This window comes from Vigna angularis, chromosome 8 (genome assembly GCF_016808095.1).
Source record: "Vigna angularis cultivar LongXiaoDou No.4 chromosome 8, ASM1680809v1, whole genome shotgun sequence".
Classification (NCBI taxonomy): domain Eukaryota; kingdom Viridiplantae; phylum Streptophyta; class Magnoliopsida; order Fabales; family Fabaceae; genus Vigna; species Vigna angularis.
The window spans coordinates 32,123,714-32,146,284 of NC_068977.1; the positions used below are offsets into that span (position 1 = coordinate 32,123,714).

At 33.6% G+C, this 22,571-nt stretch overlaps 3 protein-coding genes across 6 annotated transcripts; 1 reads left to right on the plus strand and 2 right to left on the minus strand.

Annotated features, from left to right (window-relative positions):
• The first annotated feature begins 7,830 nt into the window (after positions 1-7,830).
• On the plus strand, positions 7,831-14,935 carry LOC108346062 (dehydrogenase/reductase SDR family member FEY). Its single transcript, XM_017585005.2, has 8 exons — positions 7,831-8,271; positions 9,612-9,732; positions 10,007-10,124; positions 10,379-10,515; positions 11,691-11,792; positions 12,780-12,872; positions 13,894-13,966; positions 14,339-14,935. The coding sequence occupies exons 1-8, from the start codon at positions 8,039-8,041 to the stop codon at positions 14,596-14,598; spliced, it is 1,137 nt and encodes a 378-aa protein (XP_017440494.1). The 5' UTR covers positions 7,831-8,038; the 3' UTR covers positions 14,599-14,935.
• A 638-nt stretch (positions 14,936-15,573) lies between these two features.
• LOC108344033 (mavicyanin) lies at positions 15,574-16,749 on the minus strand. The gene is made up of 2 exons (XM_017582493.2): positions 16,552-16,749; positions 15,574-15,811 (listed from the first exon to the last, which is right to left on the minus strand). The coding sequence occupies exons 1-2, from the start codon at positions 16,733-16,735 to the stop codon at positions 15,609-15,611; spliced, it is 387 nt and encodes a 128-aa protein (XP_017437982.1). The 5' UTR covers positions 16,736-16,749; the 3' UTR covers positions 15,574-15,608.
• A 1,325-nt stretch (positions 16,750-18,074) lies between these two features.
• LOC108343739 (kinase-interacting family protein) lies at positions 18,075-22,315 on the minus strand. Of its 4 annotated transcripts, none has more exons than XM_017582087.2 (3): positions 22,170-22,315; positions 21,123-21,342; positions 18,075-19,280 (listed from the first exon to the last, which is right to left on the minus strand). In XM_017582087.2, the coding sequence occupies exons 2-3, from the start codon at positions 21,298-21,300 to the stop codon at positions 18,322-18,324; spliced, it is 1,137 nt and encodes a 378-aa protein (XP_017437576.1). In that variant the 5' UTR covers positions 21,301-21,342; positions 22,170-22,315; the 3' UTR covers positions 18,075-18,321. The 4 variants fall into 4 exon arrangements, with proteins under 4 accessions (XP_017437576.1, XP_017437575.1, XP_017437578.1 ...); XM_017582086.2 differs by having other exon boundaries at positions 21,123-21,345; XM_017582089.2 differs by having other exon boundaries at positions 21,123-21,283; positions 22,170-22,314.
• Between the last annotated feature and the right edge of the window lie 256 nt (positions 22,316-22,571).

Consider the following 22,571-nt stretch of genomic DNA (forward strand, 5'->3'; position numbering starts at 1 on the left):
TTTCACCCACTCTTGATTTCCACTAGACAATCCTGGTATCAACTTGATATGCTCCCTAGTAATCCTTAACCCGCTTTAGTTAACAACAAGTGTTTTAATTCTCTTCAGAATTTGCCATCAATTGATTACTTACAATTCATTAGACGGTTACTCTCATAGAGAGGATATATGTTTAATATAATACAGTCTACAGACTCGATGAATGTTTCTCTATTTTCTCTTCACTTACAAATCGTAAGCTAATATTACAATGATGCTTGAGAGTGTTTCTTAACTTATTTTTTTCTCTTCTCAGATATTATCTTTGAGCTTGAGCTTCTCTGTGTTTTTTCTCTAAACGATGTTCCTTCTCTTCGTATGATGATATTCTCTTTATAAGTTATCATATTTATTCTTTCTTTGAATCATCTTTTATTTAAAGGCTCTTCTACAGATATATGTTAGACTGAGCTCTTGCCTTGGATCTTATGTCTTCTCTGCGTTCTCATGTGAAACAGTCGTTGGTTAAAGTTAACTTATCAGAGCATACTTGCTTTTTCAGTACTTTGATAGAAGTAGGTTGTACTAATTTTCTGACACGACTTCTAATGGAGAGAACATTACGTGAATTATTTTTTTGTCACTAACATCCACTTCTGATATATTTCGAATATAGCAGGTGGATGTGTGTAGTAGGTTATTTGCATAAAATAAAGTAGACGTGCATGCAACAAATATATTTTAGTATAATATAAATTTCTTGTTTAGTTTAACTCTCATAGACGTTTTGACTTGGAAGTCGTTTGATGTTGCGTCTGAATGCCTTAACTTTGGTTGTTTTATATTTCATTTATGTCTAAGTGTTTTTCTAAGGTTTTTTCAGTGAAGATTAGGGATTTTGAGCCTAACACTTATGTTTCTGTTTATCTTTTATTCTAATTATATCATCTTCATATTCTCATTTCGTTTAATGTTATTTGATTAAAATTTAAAGCATACAAAAGCGTTTAGACATATAAGTTTTGTAAACGATTTTATTTTAACATTTTATAGTATAATATTTTGTCCCATTGACATTTTATTACTTTTTTAATTTTTATGTTAATTAATTAATTAATTCATTTAAATTTTGTTAATAAAACTAATTTTAATTGTATGGAAACATATATCTCCTTTTTTTTCTTTTATAGTATAAGATGTTTTCCACAATCAATTATTGATATTTTTTCTTTTTTAATTTTTGGATTAATGAATTAAAATTTATTTAAATTTTATTGATAAAAATAATTTTAATTATAGAAAAACATTTATCTCAAATTTTTTATAGTATAATATTTTCTCACTATCAATTATTTATATTTTATTACTTTTTTTAATTGTTGTGTTAATTAATTTATTTATTTATTTTTATAAAAATAATTTTAATTATAGGAAAACATTTATCTTAAAACATTATAGTATAAGATTTTTTTCACCATTGATATTTTATTATTCTTTTAAATTTTGTGTTAATTAATTAATTCATATTATTACTCCTATAGTTTTATTTCTTGTATAAATTTCGTGATTATTATTTGATATATTAAATCTATCAATAATTTTATTCCATTTATTTAAACTCAATATTTATAAATTTAAAATACCAAGGACTAATAATAATAAAGTTATAATAGTTTTGGAAAGGAAAGACTAGTCTAATACAAAAGTTCACGAGCACAGAAAATCCTAATTGTCTTCTCTTCATCAAGAAACTCTAATTTATATGTTGTCTTTTCTCCACTTCATGAGGCATCGTCGTAGCACAATCACAAAACCCTAATCCCCTTTGTTGTCGCTGCCTATTTTACCTATTATTCCATAACGCGATGGTTTCTTTTTCTTCATGAATTTCAACTCCTCTAACACAACATCTCACCTTCGCCATTGGCTTCTCCGTGATCGAAAGCAGTGTCGGTTGGTCACGCCGACACCATCTCCGTCTTCATCCTTGTGTGAGTGTTTGTTTCCCAGTTGGTTTCTCTTGTGTTAAAATTCAAAGTGAGTTTAAGTCACACATTTGATAGGAATGAAAAGTACAATACTATATAAAGGTTTTGAGTAGAGAGTGGTGTCAATTGATGTTGTATCTCTCCGATGAACCTCCTCATCGATAGACCCAACAATTGGTATTAGAGTCAATGGTTTGTACGAAAAGTGGTACTCGAATGCTTTCACTAGAGGGGGAGTATACCAATATGAAAGGGACTCACCCTTGAAAGGAGATATTATTAGAATTCCAAGTGTCAGTCTAAGTCCTACATTTGATAGAAATGAGAAAGTAGAACACTATATAAAGGTGAAGATCTATTAATCTATTGTCTTAAGATTTTGGGTAGAGAGTGATGTCAATTCCTTATGTAATTAGGCTTATATCTCATTGGTGTTGTATCTTTCCAGTGAACCTCATCTTCAATAGACCTAACATCTCGAACAACCACCGTAAAGCAATATCTTTGTGGTTTATTCAATGTTTTTTTGTTTGTATAATAGTGTCAACACTCAATTTTGTCCGGGTTGAAAAAAATGTGTTTTTATTGGTTTTTTTTATTTATTTTTTTATTTTATTTTACCTTTTTGTTTTACTTTATTTTTATGTATTTAGATTTTTGCTTTTAATTCAATTTCTATTTTTCTTATCTTCAATTTGTTTTAATAGAATTAATTAAAAATTTGAAAAAATAAAATTAAAACTGAAAATAATTAAAAGATAAAATAAAATTGAAATAAATAAAATAAAAGGAAATAAAAAAAACGTGGAAAAGGGGTATGTGGGAGGCGTGTCTCAGCAGGGGGGACCAGGTGGTTAGAGGGAGAGGTTTTTGGTGGGATCAGGGAGAGAAAAAGAAGAAAAAGGAGGGCGCACGAGGAACGATTATCTGGTATCATCATCCATAGCTGTCATTGGCACCGGCACCGGCAGAGAAAGAGAAGGGTGAGAAGAGGTCGCCGGCTACGCAGCGAACGATAGCAGCCACCGTAGCAGCAGGTAAGTCACTGTGCTTCCAGACCCATAGTGAACGCTTACTGCATAACTGCTTCTTATGCTTATTCCATCATGAATGCTTTTCCTCTGAACATCATGAGTTCCCTCATCACCAATCTCCCCTTCCATTCATTCTCTGTTTCACCATGTTTCCTCTCTCTGTCCTAACTCCCACGCTCACGGCCAATCTCAACAAACCAAAATCCAAAACCCATTATACAATCGAAAAACGAAGAGCAGTCTCGGTAGTGAAAAGCGGAGAGCTCGACGAAGAAGCGGCGGCCCGTGTGTTTGAACTGGCAGAGACGAACCCCTCCCTGGGTTGCCGGTGTCGGAGAGAGCAGATAAGAACAAGGAAGCAGTGGCGCGGTGTGGCGTGGCATGGCGCGGTGGCTAGATCGAGAGAGATGATGGCATGGTAGCTGGTCCGTAGAGGCAGTGATACGGTGGCCACCTTCGTTGCGGTGGATAGTCTGGTCTGCGGTGGTCAATTGGAAGAAGACGTGGCCGTTGAGTGACAGAGTGAACCCTTTTGATCAGAGAGAAGGAGACATTGGTCTCATCTGAGAAGAACAGCGTGAATGAGTGAATGAGAATGGGAAGGCTGAACCCCTAGGAAAATTCTAGGTTAGAAACTACCCCTATGGGCCAAGCCTAGTAGTGAACCAATGAGCGTTCGTTATCCAAACGAACGAGCGCTCGTTATCCAAACGAGCGAACGCTCGTTATCCTTAAGCCTTTTTTGACCGTTCGTTCAACATTCTCACCAACGAGCGCTCGTTCGCCATCTCCCCACAATGAACGCTCGTTACTTAGCGCTCGTTCGCCACTTCCACAGCGAACGCTCGTATTTTAGCGTCCGTTCGCCATTTCCACAACGAGCGCTCGTTATCAAGCTTTCGTATTTTAGCGTCCGTTCGCCATTACCAATGAGCGCTCGTCATTTTGCTTTCATTCAAAGCGTTCGTTCGCCATCTCCCCACAATGAGCGCTCGTTATTTTGCTTTCGTTCAAAGCGTCCGTTCACCATCTGCCCAATGAACGCTCGTCACTCAGCCTCAATTTCTCAATGTCCGTTCGCCATCTCTTCAGCGAGCGTTCGTCATTCAGCCTTTATTCTTAACGTCCGTTCGTCATCTCTCTCGACGAACGCTCGTCATTCAGCTCACATTTCTAAACGTGCATCCGTTATGTTCCCCAACGGACGTTCGTCCTCTCCCCCAACGAACGTTCGTTATTCTGAATCTCTTCCCAGCGTCCGTTCGGCATTTCCATTTCTTTTGTTTGTTCATTTTATTTTCTTTTATTGTCTTATTTTATTTTGTTTTATCTATTTATTTTAGACATTTACTTATCCTAAAATATATATTTAATAATACAATATTGATAGTTTAAATAAAAAGAATTTACAAGAAAAGTTTTAATGGTTTAAGCGCACGTGTGACCGCTCGCGTCGTCCTTGTGCTAAAAACCTTTTCTTCTTTTCTTAAATAAAATTTCAAAAATATGTTTTAAAGGTTTAAGCACACGTGTGACCGCTCGCGTCGTCCTTGTGCTAAAAACCTTTTCTTCTTTTCTTAAATAAAATTTCAAAAATATGTTTTAAAGGTTTAAGCACACGTGTGACCGCTCGCGTCGTCCTTGTGCTAAAAACCTCTTCTTCTTCCTTAAATAAATATACAAAAAGTATACGTTTTGAAGGTTAAGCACACGTGTGACCGCTCGCGTCGTCCTTGTGCTAAAAACCTTTTCTTCTTCTTAAATAAAATTTCAAAAATATGTTTTAAAGGTTGAACACTCGTGTGATCGCTCGCATCGTCCTAGTGTTCAATACCTTTCTCTCTTATTTATGTTATATTAAACGAGGGTATGAGTGCTCGTGCGATCGTCCGCATCAGCCTAGCACTCAATACTCTTAAGTTATCCTAAATAAGTAAATAACGGTATGAGTGCTCGTGTGATCGTTCGCATCGTCCTAGTGCTTAATATCGTTATCTCTCTTTTCAAAAATAATTAAAAATATTTAAATATCATTTTAAAAGGTATGAGTACTCGTGCGACCGTTCGCGTCGGCCTAGTACTCGTTACCTTCTTTTTCTCGAAAATATAAAAAAAAACATAAAATCTCCAAAAATTAAAGACATCTGCTTTTCCAAACATCAAACAATCTTTTAGAAAGAACTACGTAACCCTGATTTCTCATTTTGAATGAGAATACGTAGGAGCAAGGTCAATCCTTGTCGGGCCCAAAAAACAAAAAAAATATATTTTGTTTATTTAGAATTTTATTTTAGGGAATAGTTAAACATTTTGAAAACCACATCATATTTGTGCATTTAGTTAAAGGTACTGCCTTATGGCAGGCGTGTTAGGGTGCTAACACCTTCCCTACGCGTAACCGACTCCCGAACCCAGAATCTGGTTTTCGTGGACCGTGTCTTATTATTTTATGATTTTTCCGTAGTTTTCCAGAATAAACTATGGTGGCGACTCCAAAATCTTTTTTTAAAACCCGTTTCTTTTTGGATCGTCGTCCCGTCGCGATTTTGGTTGCGACAAATAGTGATGGAGATGATTGAATCTTTGATTTTTGGTTGAAGCATGGATTTGTGTAGGTGAACAGTGTTGGAGATAACTCTTTGTATTTTGTTATTTTATTTTGCTGGATTTACAAGTTACAATCCGGAAATAATTTGTGTGAATCTTTTTGGTTTAAAACATGAGGCAAAGATAGTTGATGGACTTAAAGAATGGTAATGGAAACTTCCTTGACTTTATTTTATAATTATGAATGTGTGAATTAATTTTATGTCATATGTTTTACTTTTTTTATGATTCTTGTTATGGGATGAAAAATATGAATTAACTAAGGAGAATATATAAAGAACAACAATAAAAATCAATTTCTTAATTGGAACAAAAAGATTCAAAATTTGGAAATGAACAACCAAATAATCAGTAATCAAATATATCTATCGATAATCATTGAGGGACAAAATCTGTCAGTAAATCATACTACAACACTTTTACCAACACTAAAAAACAATTTTTATTGACATATTTTTGCAGTATTGATTATTAATAAAGTCAATTTTTTTAAGTGAAAGAAAAAGAAAACTTATGAAGAGAGATCATGTTTTGTTTTTGTTTTTTATTTACCATGAAAATCTAACATGAGAAAGAAAGAAAAAAAACTTGTCAATTTTCAAATTGATCTTAATGTTTTGTTCTCATATGCGAATTAGCTGTTCATAAAGACTAAGAGAGACGTCTTTTTTTTTCTAGCGATTTGTGAGCAAAGAAAGGCATATATTATAGGATGTTCACCACGTTTCATCCTGCTTAAGGTGAAGATATTTGAAAGTAATATATGTCTTTTTACTATAATACCTCTCGTTTAAGAAAGTTATTTTCAAGTGCATGCATTGTTTTGTATCATGCTTTTAGTCCCAACATCTGAAGAGAAGCTTTCTGAGTGTATGATTGATGGTGAAAAACCCTCAACAACAAGGATGGTGCTGTGGGATGTTGGAAGGTTGAGAATAGTTTTGAATGTCTTGAAATCAATTCAATATATAAGAGAATCAGTTATATGTTGTTGGAATCGATTATTCACTTTGAGGAAATCGATTTTATACGGTTGTCACTCCACATGCAACTTATTATAATAAATAGTAATAATAATGATAATAATAAATAATAAATTATAATATTAATAATATTAAATATTAATAATAATAAATAATAAACAATAATAATAGTATATTAATTATAACTATAAAGGTAAAATATTAATTTTATATTTTAATTTATTAAACTTTTATTTTTTATTTACGTAAACTTCATAAAATTTACTTTTAAATCAGATTCATTTTTATTTTTAAATCTCTTAAAAGATATATAAATTTTTTAACTTCAAATCCATGTGTTACTCTCTCGTAAATCTATTTCCATAAAAATCACATCCTAAAATTGATCCCTTAATATTTTTTGTAAGTTGTTTGTTCACATTTTGAAAAATATAAGGTTTAGGATTTAAAACAATAATATTTACTATAAGGTTTAGGTTTAAAACAATAAAATCGCCCAGTACCTTTGCACGAGTTTCACACTATTACACTGTAAAAATTAAAGAATGAAAAAATTACGTGAATTATATAACTTTTTGAGCTATTTGTAGCTTATTACTCTTGTAGACTGCAAGCATAATTTATCAAAACTCTTATAAAAGAAACTCAAACTTAATTTGTCTCCATGAAAATTCTGAAATGTCATTGTTCAACTTTTGATCTAACAATTTTCCATTCTCTTAAAGAAAAAAAAAATATTAGCATTTTTATTCTGGTCCAAATTAATGTTTGGTCATATCTTATTATTACCTAACGCATTAAAAAAAAGTCAAACGCTAATTGTAAAAGAATAAGATGGATGCGCCAATTAAAAGAAAAGTGTAAGAAATATATAAGATAATGATACTTTTTTACAACATTTTTTTTAACATTATTTTAACATTACATATCTATCATTTTATAATTGATTCAAAATTATTTCATGTAAAATATAGTCAAAAATATTGCAAAATATCATTATCTAAATATATATACATATATATAGTATCAAACAGAACAACATTTTATAAAAATGTTCACTTAGGGAAAGTTAATTTGGAGGACTACATGCAATTTTCCATTTTAATGCAAAATTAAAAATTAGATTGAAACTATAATTCTTTACTTTTAAATACTAAAATAATGAAAAACTATAAAGTAAAATTATAGACCGAAACTTAAATCTTCCATTTTCAGTAATTGTTGGAAAAGAACTACTTTTTCTCGAATTATAAAAGCCGGCACCGGAGTTACTTTAGAACTCGGGTGAGTCCACTCACCGAGCCAAGTCAACAGAAACTCGTCTCTCACTCACTAATATAGAATCGAAGCAAAAAGTAACATCATCGTCTCCTCCTGCTAGAGACAGATCTCAGATTCTGTACGCTAACGTAGAGAGAGAGAGAGAGTGAGAGAGAGAGAGAGGGAGATGGCAACTACGACGTCGTCTTCAAGCAATGAAGCGCCGGAGACGAAGAATATGAAGAAGGAGTGTTTGGGTTGGATAGAGTGGTTAAGAGGGTGGTTCTATTTGATCTATGAAATGCTCTTTCAGCGCATCATGGCCAGCCATTTGCACAACCCCATGCCGCTCCCTCCCGTCAACGACCTTACTTGCATTGTCACAGGCTCCACCAGTGGCATTGGTCTCGAAATCGCAAGGTTCACTTCCCTTTAAAAACATTTTCATGCTTTTAAATGACGGGGTTTTGTTTTTGGGTGTAAAAACTCGAGGTTTTGGAATTTTGATGAACTTGGGTTGTCTGGGGTGGGCGGTTGTTGAGTGATCATTGGTGAAAGGGTGGTTTTGGGAAGTGGGTCTGTCTTGGTTTTGTGGTTGCGGTTTTAAAGGAGGGACCTTTGCTGTTGGTTTTGGAGATAGGTTATAAATGATGTTTACCGTTTTGCTTACTGTGCGAAGTGAGCCTTATTTACCATGGCTAGGTTGTTTGGCCCACTGTGGACCAGCTTGCAGTAGTTTTATAAGAGGTTTTCAATTGTTTCTTCAGGAGAATCTCCTTCACCTGTTGTAAGGTTCTCACTTGAGAACCAGGTGATCGTTTGGAGGAGGCTGACATGACTTCCAATTGTAAGAATTGGTTCTTATAGAAGCAATCTGGTCCTATGACCAGAAATAGTTTAATTAATCTTTTGGTCCTTATACTTGTGCCAACTTTTTCAATCTTTGTATTAAAAAAAACTCTATTTTAGTTTATATACTACCAATTTTTTTATGTTTTAGTCCTTATGTTTCCATTTTGTGTCAGTTTAATACTTCTAGAACACTAACAGGGACTAGTGCAAAAATTGGTTGGTACAGGGACCTAATGGTAAAGCTCTTAGAGACTGAAGTTGACACATATGTAGAGACCAGAAGATATTAACCTTTAAAAAAATCGTTTTCTGAAATAATGAGACAAGTGCTTAAATGATTTCATCATTGGAGTAGAAAATTCTTAAATCTGGTGAAACATGTAAGACCTGCTAAAAGTGACTTAAGAACCTTCACCTCAAATGTATCATTGGAGATGCGCTAACTAGTGGATAGCAAATCTGTATTGATTTTAATTTATGTGTAAAGTTTGATTTATCATATGTAGAGACCAGAAGATATTAACCTTTAAAAAAATCGTTTTCTGAAATAATGAGACAAGTGCTTAAATGATTTCATCATTGGAGTAGAAAATTCTTAAATCTGGTGAAACATTTAAGACCTGCTAAAAGTGAGTTATGAACCTTCACTTTAAATGTATCATTGGAGATGCGCTAACTAGTGGATAACAAATCTGTATTGATTTTAATTTATCTGTAAAGTTTGATTTATCATAATTCAATTATTTTCTTTCTGTAAGTACTTCTTCAGAAGTTTCTTAAACTGGCTCTTATGTAAAGTGTATGGGTTTTTTTGTTTAAATTCTAGATTGGACATTATGAAGTGTGAGCTTTTATGTTCAGAAAAAATGGAGTGATGCATTTATTTAGTTGTTCTTCACATCGTGCAGGCAATTGGCACAGTCAGGTGCTCATGTTGTTATGGCCGTCAGGAACACAAAAGCAGCCCAGGAGTTGATCCAGAAGTGGCAGATTGACTCTTTAGGATTGAGTATTCCTCTTAATGTTGAGGTAACTTGTATATCCATTACTCATTATTGTGTGAGGAACATTAAATCCGCAATCTTGAGCATGCTTTGGTAAATCATCTATGATGATTATGATCCGTGGATCTTCTTATGTGTTTAACTGTGTTTGGATTAACTTATTTTGTTACAAGCTTTTATACATGACGCTCTGAGGAAAGATTTTGGTTGAATATTTGTTTTAAATGCCAGATAAGCTTAATTAACAAAGTGTTTTGGGATTACTTCTCGTCATTGACATTTCCTTTTGGCTTATGAAGGTAATGCAAGTTGATCTTCTCTCGTTGGACTCTGTTGTGAGGTTTGCTGAAGCATGGAATGCTCGCTCAGTACCCTTGCATGTTCTCATCAATAATGCTGGAATTTTTTCCATTGGAGGTTGGTATTTCTGATCAATCAAAGCTGTTCCTGTATTTTGGTCTTTCTGTTGTCAATCATTCTGAACTGGAAACAGCACCAACTATTGGTACAATCCTTTAATGGTTTGAGTACTTTCAAGTAATTATACTTTTCCTTTTCTTTTTCATCAACTGTTGTGACAAAATTATTAGAATTAATTATAATATCTTCTTGATTGGTTCTCATTGATCACAAATGTAACTAATCCATCCACTGTTTTTGTTCATATTCAGAGCCGCAAAAATTTTCGAAAGATGGTTATGAACAGCACTTGCAAGTGAATCATCTGGCTCCTGCGTTGCTTTCTATACTTCTTTTGCCATCCCTCATTAGGGGTTCTCCTAGTCGCATTGTTAATGTGAATTCCGTAGTAAGTCTCTCACTCTGTGAGCATATTATTATATGTCATAGCCCATAGGATTTAACCTGAGTTATTATCAGCGGTGGATGGGAGGCCAAAATTCTGCCATATAAACACATCATTGTGGCTTTGGGACTGCCATATAATCCATTAAGTGTTATTGCCTTTGATTTGTACTATACTAATATGCATGAAAACTTATTTTTTTTTGGCTAGAGGTTGGTTTGACTAATTCAACATTTATTACTTTTGGTTTTTTATGCTTGATCTTCACATAATCAATCATCTAGAGCTATTTTGTTTGCAATGATGAGGAATTCAGGATTAATGATTTCTAGAATTCAAATCTAGTAGAAATTACTTATTATGAAAGGTTAAGTTAGTTTGGAAGATATCTTCTTTCTTCTGTTTAGGCGTTTTTCTTGGGGCAGTGAAATTTGATTTTGAGTAAAAACCATGAGACACTTGTAACCCTACAATATGTACTGTTTCATTAATTGAGGTAGTTCGTTTTCTTTTACTTTTTCAGTAAATTAACGAGTTACTGAATTTTCTTCTGGTATATTATCAACTTTTTTTGACATTTTAATTAGCTTCAGACAACAATATCATTATATACTCTTACTCAAATGTATCTTGCTATTCAATGCAAAAGTATAAACAGTTTAGTTGTGAATATATAATGCTATTTCTGAGGTTTCCCTTTGTATATGTGTGTGATCCTTGCTGGATGAAATAATTGTATTCCAAAAATTCAAATATAGAATAAGTCATTTATTTGAACACTTGAAAAAGAGAACAGGACATGAGTTTGGCTTATAAAATTGTTGACAATCGATTAATTGGTGTATTCCAAAGAATTAAAAAATTGGATGCATAATATAAAGGAAACATGTCAAGTAAGTAATGAGTGCAGAAGTAAAGGCTGTAGATTGATATTTGGCAGGGATTTAATATTCTCTGTAATATTATTGTTGTTCTGTTTAACTGTTCTATGAACTTTAACTTTTGAATGCTGATAACTTTTCTGCTGTCATCACAGTGGGTGAAGTAATTCCTGGAAAATAAAAAAAGTATTTTGTTGTTATAAACTTTGATATTTTTTATTTTTTAACCTTTACTACTCTCTGACCTTAAGAAAATCAAAATTGTGCGTTCTTTTCTTTTTCCCTCTTTTTCTGTAGATGCATCATGTTGGCTTTGTCGACACCGATGACATGAATGTCACATCTGGAAAAAGGAAATTTTCTAGTTTGGTAGGGTACTCAAGCAGCAAGTTGGCAGAGGTACACTTGGTTTAAATGTTTTTGTCAATTTGATGGCTTACAATTTATATATAAGTTTTTCGTTTAATGAACTTACTAGCACAATTATCCCTAGTTATTTTTGTCACTGCTAAATCATATATACTCAGCCTTATTTGTCGTCCACAATTCAACTGATAGTGTCTGGTCTTGATGCAAATTAAATGCATGTTTTCTCTGTGTGTGTAATGTTGACCATTTCATTATTACTAATCTCAATCTTGCATATTAATTTTTGTAGAATTGAAACAAAAATAAGCACACCATTAAATGATTTTACACACAAGTGTTCAAAAATTGTAGTGTATAATAATGTACACTAATTTTAGGATACTGGAGTACAAAACAATTATGGATTAATAAAATTTTTTTGTAACATTGATGGTGTATTTATTCATTTGGGAATATTTCTGTATTGTATCTTCTCACTTTGGCTTTCCTATTTTCCTATTTTTTATACCCTTTTTATTGTGGAGCATTTCTTTTTGTATTAAATTATTCTATTACATTACTAATTAACCGATTATATAAAATGAATATCAATGTAAAATATACTTATGTGCAATGTTTTATTAATGTCTTTTCCTTACACACACACACATTGCAGCACTGAAAACACATGCATTCAGAATCAAGGACTTTGGTATTTTCTTTTTACTCACAAGAATAATTTCTTAGCCGGACTAGCCAACAAATCACATGCTGGTAAATTGCCTACTTAAAATATAAATTTTCAGCACTTCTTACCCTGGTATATTTGTGTCTTGTTTAGTTTTTGATAGATGGAATCCATGTTCTCCCTGTGTTTTTTCCTTTGTGTTGATTCTTAAATTCTGGTTATTAATATTGACTTCTAATATTTATTCTTACTAATAAATGTTGCAAAATCACATGAAGAAGATGAATTGCTTGGTTTACCTCTCATCTTGAAGTTGTGAATGAAACAAGACTCGGCATTTTCTGTTGCAGATTATGTTTAGTAGTATTCTTAATAAACGACTCCCTGCTGAATCTGGCGTCAGTGTATTGTGTGTATCGCCTGGAATTGTCCAGACCAATGTTGTAAGTCTTTTTAAAACTTGGAATGTATCTGGATGGAACATGTATGATTTTATTCTAAATCTTTCAATATCTAGTTTTGTTTTTACAAATATCTGTCAAATTGAATATAACTTTTACAGAAAACCTTCAGAATCATCTTCTGCAAGAGATTAATTGCCCTGTTAATTTGCTACCTGTTAATTTGCTCATGTCCTTTGCCAATAGGAAAACGGATTAAGAAGGTATTAGGTAGAAAATAAATGGTTTATAAACTATGATCCTCATAGATGTGTTGTGTTGATTATCTACCTATCATTAAAGGAGCAGGTAGATGAAGAATTTTATGAAATTGTGGATAAGTATAGAAAATTAATAATAAGCTATAAGGATGAAGTCTCAAACATTACTTCAAGTAATATTTTAAAAAAACACTAAAACGCCATATGTTAATAAGATAAGCTCAATTACCAAACCTTTATTTTGGTTTTGACAAACGTATAAGCCAGAGAAATAAGTTAGCTGAAATGATTTGTTAAGTACACTCTTGGGGTCCTCTTGGAATTGACCAAAAATAATTTCATCTGGTTTGGATAATTCAGGGCTATAATTTGTTATCATGTGATTTGTGGATTAATATAGCTGATTGTAAATCCCAGGAATTGATAGAGATGAAAAAATGGGCCACTCAGCCTGATGAAAGCTGCTGGCTTGGGTTGGCTGGGCCAAAAAGTCCCGGTTTCAGTTTTGGCTTCTAAATGTTGTCCAAGCATGTTGAAAGCCCAATGTTTTGGGCTGAGAGGACTAAGCCTGAAAAGGCTTTAGGGTTAATTTGGGCTCAAAATTCAAAGTCTGAAACTGTACATTTTATCTGATTGTTCAGCCCAATCCTTCCATTTTACCATTACTCTGTAGTTAAGTGAGACTTTTTAATTTCTTTGTTGCATGATGGGATATATGCAGTCATTGATTACGTGATCTTTCTGCGCCATTTTATAAATCAAGCTTTTGTTTTTGCTTATATTTTCTACTCTATCTATTTCAGGCAAGAGATCTTCCAAAACTGGTTCAAGCTGCGTATCATTTGATCCCTTACTTCATCTTTAGTGCTCAAGAAGGTCTATTTCTTCAATATATTCAAACTAGAGCAATAACAACCTAACAATCTTGAGTTTTTAAGACATCACGAATTACCATGACTGTTCCCTGTAATATTTGAGTTGTGATTGGATTTGGAACCCATTGTTCTAGAAAACATGATGAATCTTATGATCTCTCTTTCCCTTTTCCGTTTCTCTTTTGGTTCTGACATTTTTGTATTCTTGAAATCATTTCCTTTCCTTTAGTTAACTATTGGCAGCATAGTATTATGTAAACATTATCCGATGCTATAATCAACTGTCCTACCATATATTTGATGGAATGTTTTTCCAGAAGTAAAAGATGTTCAAGACTGACTTTGAATACATGTCACTTGTGCTGCAATGCAGGTGCAAGGAGTGCTCTTTTTGCTGCCACCGATCCTCAAGTTCCGGAGTATTGTGACATGTTGAAAGCAGACGAGTGGCCCGTTTGTGCCTTTATTTCTCAAGATTGTCGTCCAGCAAATCCATCAGAAGAAGCACACAGTGTTCAAACATCATATGAAGTGTGGGAGAAGACATTAGAGATGATTGGCCTTCCTTCAGATGCCGTGGAGAGGCTTTTAGACGGGGAAGAAGTTAAATGCCGTTATGGACAAGAACAGTAATCTAATTTACAATGATGACTACAAAACAGTTGATTAGCCGAAATGTCGCCACGTGCTCGCCCTTGATCTGTAAGGGTACTTACATTATTTATAGATAGCAGTGAGCTTTTTCATTCTCAGTTGTGGGAGAGAAGAACCCTTCTTTAGTTTTGGACATCATATATGTACATCCATTTTGATCATATTTATGCACTAAAGTGTCACTTGTTACTCATAATGGGAGAGAACTTAACCAAACAAGTGTTTTTGGCAATGAAACTTGTGATGGTCATCCATAGGAGTAAGAACTAAGTTAGTAAGCACTATGTTGTGATAGTTATTTTGACCATTCTCCAAAGTGGGTTACAACAATAGTGTTGCTTTCAATTTTGGAATTTATCTTGCAATTCTTCCTAAAGAGCTGTCACCTTGCTTGAGATCAACTTGTTTTATAAGTTCTCTAATTCATTAAAAGTGTTTAAGCATCTTTCTTTGATAGTCAGTTAAAAATGATTAAGTGGGACATAGAACTTCTCTTAACCATGATTATAACTTTAGTTCTACCAAGTAATAAATAAATTAAGCAATGGTTTGATTACATCCTAGATCCGGTGTTTGTGCATTGATGCAAGGATTAACGGAGGAACAATATGATGATCATGGCTTGGTTTGATCTGATAACTTAACTACCACTTTATTTTGTATAAGATTAACCACGTTGGGGGAAAGTATGGTGGTTACATCATTTTATCTTTTCCGTTCTTTATATGATCTGTTTTTAGAAAGCTGATATGATCATCTACTCGAACCAAAAGGACTCTGTTGGGTAAATAATACTGGCAAGAACAAAAATATAAGATTCTTTAAAAATCACTATATAATTTTTTTTTTCAATATTTAGAAAATAAATTCTGAAGTTGGTTGATTGAACACGATGATGATTCCATTCAAAGAAGATTCATAAAATGTGAAATATTATGAAAAGTAGCAATTAAAGTGACTAAAACACCAATATCAAACATGATTATCAGTTAAGGAGTTACATTGATGTGGAGCTTCTGCCCATTTTCACAGTGATCATCAACTCCACACATGAACCATGCTCCACCTTTCTCTAAAACTATTGAGTCGTTGCCACTGGTCAACTTTTTCATATATGAGTCCTTTATGCAACTCTCATAAACTGTGGAATCAACTTGCAATACATTATGTTGGCTGCTGTCATAATTGAACACTGGTAACAGAAGTATCAACATGTTTATATATATTTTGTTCAATATAACTGCTAGTGAAAATGTTCAACTTTCGTGTAATAAAATATACAAAAAAATGCCATATTTCGGGATAATATGCTATGAATGCGAAGATGTAGGTAAAATGTGTGTATTCTATTTTGCAAAATTATTATGTTATTGACTCTTCAAATTTGATTTTAGTTTGTATGCAGTCATTTATGTTTTCTTGACAATTTTAATAAATCTAACTTTTAAACATGTAATTGGTAAAGGTAGGTATTTATGCTCTTAGATTAACTCAAAAAATATAAAATAAAATCATGAGGCTTTTTAAACTTTTATGAAACCAAAAGTATTAAGAGTGTCGGTGGTTATGAATCAATAATTTTTTCTTACTAAAAGTCACCATAAAGTGTAATACCAATGTTTCTTTCAGATTAAAGTGACTTTTTACTCCATTAAACAATGAATCACTCATAAGTCACAATCATGTTTGACACTATTTTCAAAGACATCAAGCAAATATATTGGTGTTTTCCTATGCATAACCAAACATACTGGTGACAATAAAATCTTTTCTGCTTCTCTGTATTATGTCCTAAATGTTACCAGTAAAAAGAACATGTTAACAAAAAGAAAATGCTGGTAAAAAAAGAATAAAAAGAATGATAATAGAACAACATGTGAAAGAGTATGTTAGTCATATTTCTTATTATGAAATGTGAAACTCTACCCTTACCTAGAACATCACCAACATGAAACTCTTTTCCATCACACCAGTTGTTGAAATCTACGAAGTCAATCCAACCATAACTGTCACCAACAATGTAATTTTCTCCCTTTGCATGAGGCACAATGAAGGAGGTTATGAGGAAAAGATAGAACATGATTACACTGGAGTAATTATAAGCCTCAACACCCATCTTTTGTTTTTCCTTTTCTTCTTTTCAATGTTAAGAGACTACAATATGAGAAACGAGCATAGGATAAGAAATAACATAATTCACCAAACATTGGTGTCTCACAACATTCTGATGTCACAAATTAGGTAGTCACGTATATCGTGTTAATGTCTAGATAGTTAACAAAACATGTTAGAAAAATTATAACTTCAGATAAAGTATTCAACACTTTTTGTACATTATAGATATGATAAAAATAGTTATAAAAAGTATTGTTTACATATTATAATTTTGTTTGTTTGTGCAAGATATCTTATAGTTTCATAACCATTGTATGAAACACCTATCCAGTATCTACTTCTAAATATCATATTTGTTTAAAATATTTTCTTAATATTTTAAAATATCCAAATATCATATTTCGAAGACTAAAAGATAACTGTCTAACCTTTATTTATTTTTCATAAGCATCCATGATGATAATGTAATAAAGCTCACTGGTTAATAAAAAAATAAGAAGATTTTCATACGCTTTTAATTTTATCTGTTCAATTTACTCTTTTTTTTTACGTTGTTCAGTCCAATCTATTATACTGATTGTACGACTGACTTATGAAGAAATGAATGGAGACAATTTCATTATTCACTTTCATTACGTAACGAGTGACGTGATTTTTTATTATTATTGTGGGGTATGTGAGAAATATGCCTCTTATCATTAGCATGGAAACTGTCATTGGTTTTGATTTGGTTTTGATTTGGTTTGATCAAATTGAAATTTGAAAAAGAGATACTTACAAAACAAACGTTTGATAGAAAATGATAACATTTTACTGAAGTAGGGCACTGTGTGAGAGTTGAAATTGACGTTTTGTTGGAAAATGAAGCCTAAAACAAGGTATAGTAGCAACTTCAAATTTCAAAACACGCAAACGACCCTACCATCTTAAAAGACTTGCCAAAACACAATTCAATGACGCAATCCAACGCATGTTTCCAGCTAACCACTAAAGAAATTTGGTTATCCTTGCACACACCAAATTTCCATTTTTAAAGAGTTTCAAGTGCACTGATATACATCAGTTGTTACTTGTTATGGAATGCATGTTTTAAGTTTGATTTATTGAAGTAAAACTAGTGTTGTGATCTTCTTCATCTTGTAAGTTGGAGTTATTAAATGTGTGAAAAGTGAAAAAGTAAAATGATGAATAAAATGGCATCAAAGCTGGTTTGGTGCTTGAACTATTATATAGCTCTTGTATCACTCCTTACACCATTGATGGAAGATGGATCTCATACTTTTTGTTAACTAATAACATAATATTGCAGAATTGATGAACTTAAATAGTGGAGGCAAAGGTACAGACACACTCTAGCTTTTACAAAGATGATGTTAACTGATCTACAATTAGTTTGTCATGGATTCAGCTAGAGGATCCTCATGCATTTCTATGTTGAAAGGCCTCATGTTGGAATGTACACCATGGCTTGGCTTATAAGTAAACCTAGTAGGCTACTGCTGCTACCTTTAAAGTGCCAAAAAGTATGCATATAAATTTTGATAGAACTTTTGTGGACTCCAAAAAAACTACCAGTCATCACACTAATCAAGCACAGGTTGGATTAGTGCCACACAATAACAAATCCATGTTCTTCAGCTTTTTCCACAAACTGGGGGATTTCTTCCCATCAAATCTCTTCCTAGAAGAATTACCATCTTTCCACTTGAACCTCCTAAACTTATCCATCTGAACACAAACCTCCAAAGCTATCCCCTCCCCACTCTTCCCTTTGTTACCATCTTGACCATCTCTTCTAAGAAGTTTCTCATAGTACTCCTTGTTCCTCTTCTCCAAACCATGTATCTGTGCTTGAAGATCTTCAATTTTCCTGTGTAGCATGTACACCCTATGATCCTCCCTCATCTTCAGCACACACTTTGCCAGCTCACCAGCCTTTCTCTTGATAAAAACTGATTCAGATGCCAGCTCTTTGTTCTCTTCCACCAAAGTGTTGATTCTGTAACTCAAACTAGCATTCTCATTCAACAGAACGATCCTCTCAGATTCCAACACCTCAAGAAGGCTCTTTTGTAGCTCACTTTTTCTTGAGGACTCACAATACCTCCTCTCCATGACACCAACCTCGTGCATCAACAAGTCATACTCAACATTCCTGACCACAAGCTCGGCAACAACGGCATCAACATCAAGCATGGAGCTCTTAGCGAGAAGAACAGGCATCACTAGGTGTGGAGGGTGTTGGTAGGAGATTGAGCTCTCTATATCTGAATCAAAGTGGCTCACGCCACTTGTTTCTTCCTGGTCAGAGAAGCTTTCATCAACAGCTGAGACTTGGGAAGAGTGTCTACTATGATGCTTGTGTTTGGCCAGTGTTTGGATGTAACGATCAGATAAGGTTATGTAGCCATTGTACAAGTCCTGCAGAAGGGACAGTAGCTGGGGTCTCTTTTGGTAGTAGGATTCTGCTCTTTCAGCAAAAGTATCACCAATTTCTTCTTCTTCGGTTGTACTCATTGTCAACACTTTCATCCTCTCCTCCAATTCTGCCATCAAACACCAACAGTTTCACATTTTCATTAGCCCAACAATAAAAACAAAAGACCCTTTTCTTTTCTCACTAGGTGAGGCTGGCTACATAGATCAAACAACCCTTTTCAATGCAATTAAAATAAGACTGCATGCTTTTTTGCATTAGTAATTACAAGAAAAAAAGCACAGAGAACAATGTTTTTCCTTACCGGGTTTACACATGTCCATAGCTTCAGAACCATTAAGTTTCAACTTGTAAAAAGATTGACAAATGGGATGTACACAAAGGAGGTTAAATAGACCCTATCCAAACTTGGTTGATGAGTAATTGAGCACTGAGAAAGGGACATGTTACCAAACCATGACACCATAAAAGGGAACACTGACAAAACCTATAAATAATTTTGGTACGCAAGATAAAACGTTACAAGGAAATTAAATAGTGGAGGGCTAAATTTGAAAACAGAATTTGAATTTGCAACACGAGTTAGCCACAAGGGTATGGCACATTGCCACTCTAGTGTCTGGTCTAGAGTTACATCTACTACCTCTCGTTTTGAATGCAAAGGTCAAAATCATGTACTATACCTGCGCATGTGCACTGTTGACAGAAAAGCTAACGTTCTCCAACTTTCAAATTTTTTAAGGGTAAAGCCAATAAAGTTTAGGGGAATATGAGCACAGGCCACGAGGCTAAATGGAAAAGTCACCATTACAAATGCCACCAAAATCTAATGTGCACTGCAGCAAGGCAAGTGACGTGGCCAGAAACCAATGAGTTGTGTGTGTGACCACCAGGTCCATTCTAGTTTCAAAATTTGAAACACAAGATGAGTGTCCAAAAAGCACCGCAAAGGCCAAACAAAAGAACAAAAGGGTATGAGAAAGGGACAATGGATCAATCGCCAGAACAGGGACAATGGGTATACAAGTCTAGTTCAAATCAAATTGGAAATTTGAAAACAAAAACACACCAAAAAGATAGACCTGTCAACAGCCTCCTATACGAAAAGATATAAACTTTATATAAGTTTTTCCTCCCCAGAATCCATGCATCTAGTAAACAGTAATTAACACAAGGAAAACTGAAAATTTCTTTAGTTAAAAAACTGCAATCTTTCGAAAATCTAGAAAAAAATCAATTTTTTTATAGGCGCGTGAGAAAAGGCGCGTGGGAGGTGGCGTCTGATGATAAGAAATTGCATAAGGAAAATAGTTATGTACGGCATTGTTGTTTCCAATGAGGTGTTGGACATTTGACAGTTGACAGGGACATGTCCTGTATGGGGGATTCTTCTCTTTCATTTCTCTCTTCTTCCTTCCATTCATTGATGAATGCCAGAAAAAGGTTTCCACCGTTTCAATATTACTTGTACCACACCTAATGCATGTGATTTCATTTAATTCAGATTTCTCCTTCTTTCCCTCATTTATTAGGGGTTTTTGCACCAGAACGATTCAATTGGCTTTTAAAACTTAATATGAGAGTTCCCACATGAATAATTTGTGGTACATTATAGTGAATCTAAATTAAAAAATTTATATAGATATTCCAACATAATTAAAAAAGTAAAAATAGAAGTACTACATCAAAGTATTACTCACACCAGTAACTTTTAAAGTTTTAAATATATCCATAATTCTGAAAACAAATTACAGCATTATGTTGTAAAAGCCTTCACTAGTATTGATATTAGTATACAACTATTAATTGATACACAATCCATTATTAAGTTAAAAGGGTACTTGGTTACAATACAGACAAAAAACAAAGAGATGGGAGTTGCAAAATTGAGTTTTACTTGGTTAAAGAAAGTCTGTTTTTGTTGGTAGAGTAGGGTAAAATTAATGCATACCAGAAATGTTGGTGAGAAGCCAGGAGGGCATGTTATTGCTGGGGATGCTCTTGTCCTTGGACCCTTTTGTGGATGATGAGTGAAGCAATGTGAAATTTGAAATCACCTTTTCCTTGCCCATGTTGGGGTCCCTCACCATCAATATCCTTGCTTCAAGCCCCCTATGCAGTGCAATCATAACACATTGGATCAAAACAACAACAGAATCTTTGGAAAAGGCCTGCTGCCAGAAATAGAGGGTCCTTTGCATTTAAGAAGGATGAACAAGGCACAGAACAAAAACAGAGCAAAAGAAAAGAAAAAAAGCATATAGAAATTAAGAAGGTATGAATATTGAAATTAAGAAGGTAAACAGAACACAAACAAATAAACAAGCGCAGATCTCCATAGACAATTCAGAGCAACTAATTACCAATAAAGTATTGCAAAACTTCACACTGCACAAAGCCAGATTGTTTAAAATATGAGGAAGGGTGCAATCTGAACATTCAGAATATAGCAAATAGCCCAAATCCCGAGGGATTTTAAACCTGAGAATTCTGAGATTCTAAAAGGGAAATTTCCTATTTTTTATAAGTCTTCAAATTCTGTGGCTAAACCGGGAATCAATGAAGATCATGTGACCGACGTGACGACCTCAAAGAACACATATGTAAAGATTCAGGAACCAACAACAGAAGAATAACAAAAAAAACCATGAACAATTTTATTGTTTTATTTTTTTTCATATTCTGTTTTAATGGGAGAGAAAAACAGAGGAAGAGGGAGAGAAAAAGTCGAAAACTTTTTAACATTCGTCATCAAATTTGAAAACTGAAACACACCCATTAAAGAGAAGATACATTGTTAAACAATGCAGCAAGCGGCAATCTCATGGCCCCTCAAGAATCACGTTCATAGTCACATAGTACTCAGCTAATTTCTCAAAAAAAAAAAGCAGGACATAAGAATGAACTTACAAAATTATAAAACAAACAATGGTAAAGACAAATCCTAGAACTGTAGCAGAATTGATAGACAAATCCTAGAACAGAAGAAGAAACTCACTGTGAGAAGTGCAGGATGAAGGGTTGAAGTGCAACTCTAGAAGCGCAGAGGAACTTGATTTGAAAGAAAGTTATGTATGTTTATGTGAGTGATGATAAAAGAGAAAAAGGATTGATAGAAAGAGTGGGACCAAAGGTAGAGGAGTGAGAAAATCTCGAGTGTCGCAGTCCAATAGCAACAACTAATAGTCAAAAGCATTAACTCAAAATTCTGGAGTACAGTGTGACACTGTAACAATCTTCACCCAAAAATATTCTATTTTCTAAAATTTATAATACGTGATATGCTACTTTTGGACTTTCATATAATTAATTGATTTGTTGAGATTTGATTTTGTCTTGATTCTGTGATCTTCTTCATGTTTAGGTATTTGTTGTTATTTGGGTGAAGAACACTGTTTCA

What these genes read in the sequence shown, in the direction of transcription:
- LOC108344033 (XM_017582493.2), bottom strand. Translation starts at nt 16,735, where the DNA reads ATGGGTGTTGAGGCTTATAATTACTCCAGTGTAATCATGTTCTATCTT. An exon ending in TCATGTTGGTGATGTTCTAG is followed by an intron (nt 15,812 to 16,551) that starts GTAAGGGTAGAG and finishes TTCTGTTACCAG; the next exon opens with TGTTCAATTATGACAGCAGC.
- LOC108346062 (XM_017585005.2), top strand. Translation starts at nt 8,039, where the DNA reads ATGGCAACTACGACGTCGTCTTCAAGCAATGAAGCGCCGGAGACGAAG. An exon ending in TGGAATTTTTTCCATTGGAG is followed by an intron (nt 10,125 to 10,378) that starts GTTGGTATTTCT and finishes GTTCATATTCAG; the next exon opens with AGCCGCAAAAATTTTCGAAA. An exon ending in GAATTGTCCAGACCAATGTT is followed by an intron (nt 12,873 to 13,893) that starts GTAAGTCTTTTT and finishes TATCTATTTCAG; the next exon opens with GCAAGAGATCTTCCAAAACT.
- LOC108343739 (XM_017582087.2), bottom strand. Translation starts at nt 21,300, where the DNA reads ATGATTGCACTGCATAGGGGGCTTGAAGCAAGGATATTGATGGTGAGG. An exon ending in GCTTCTCACCAACATTTCTG is followed by an intron (nt 19,281 to 21,122) that starts GTATGCATTAAT and finishes GTTTGATGGCAG; the next exon opens with AATTGGAGGAGAGGATGAAA.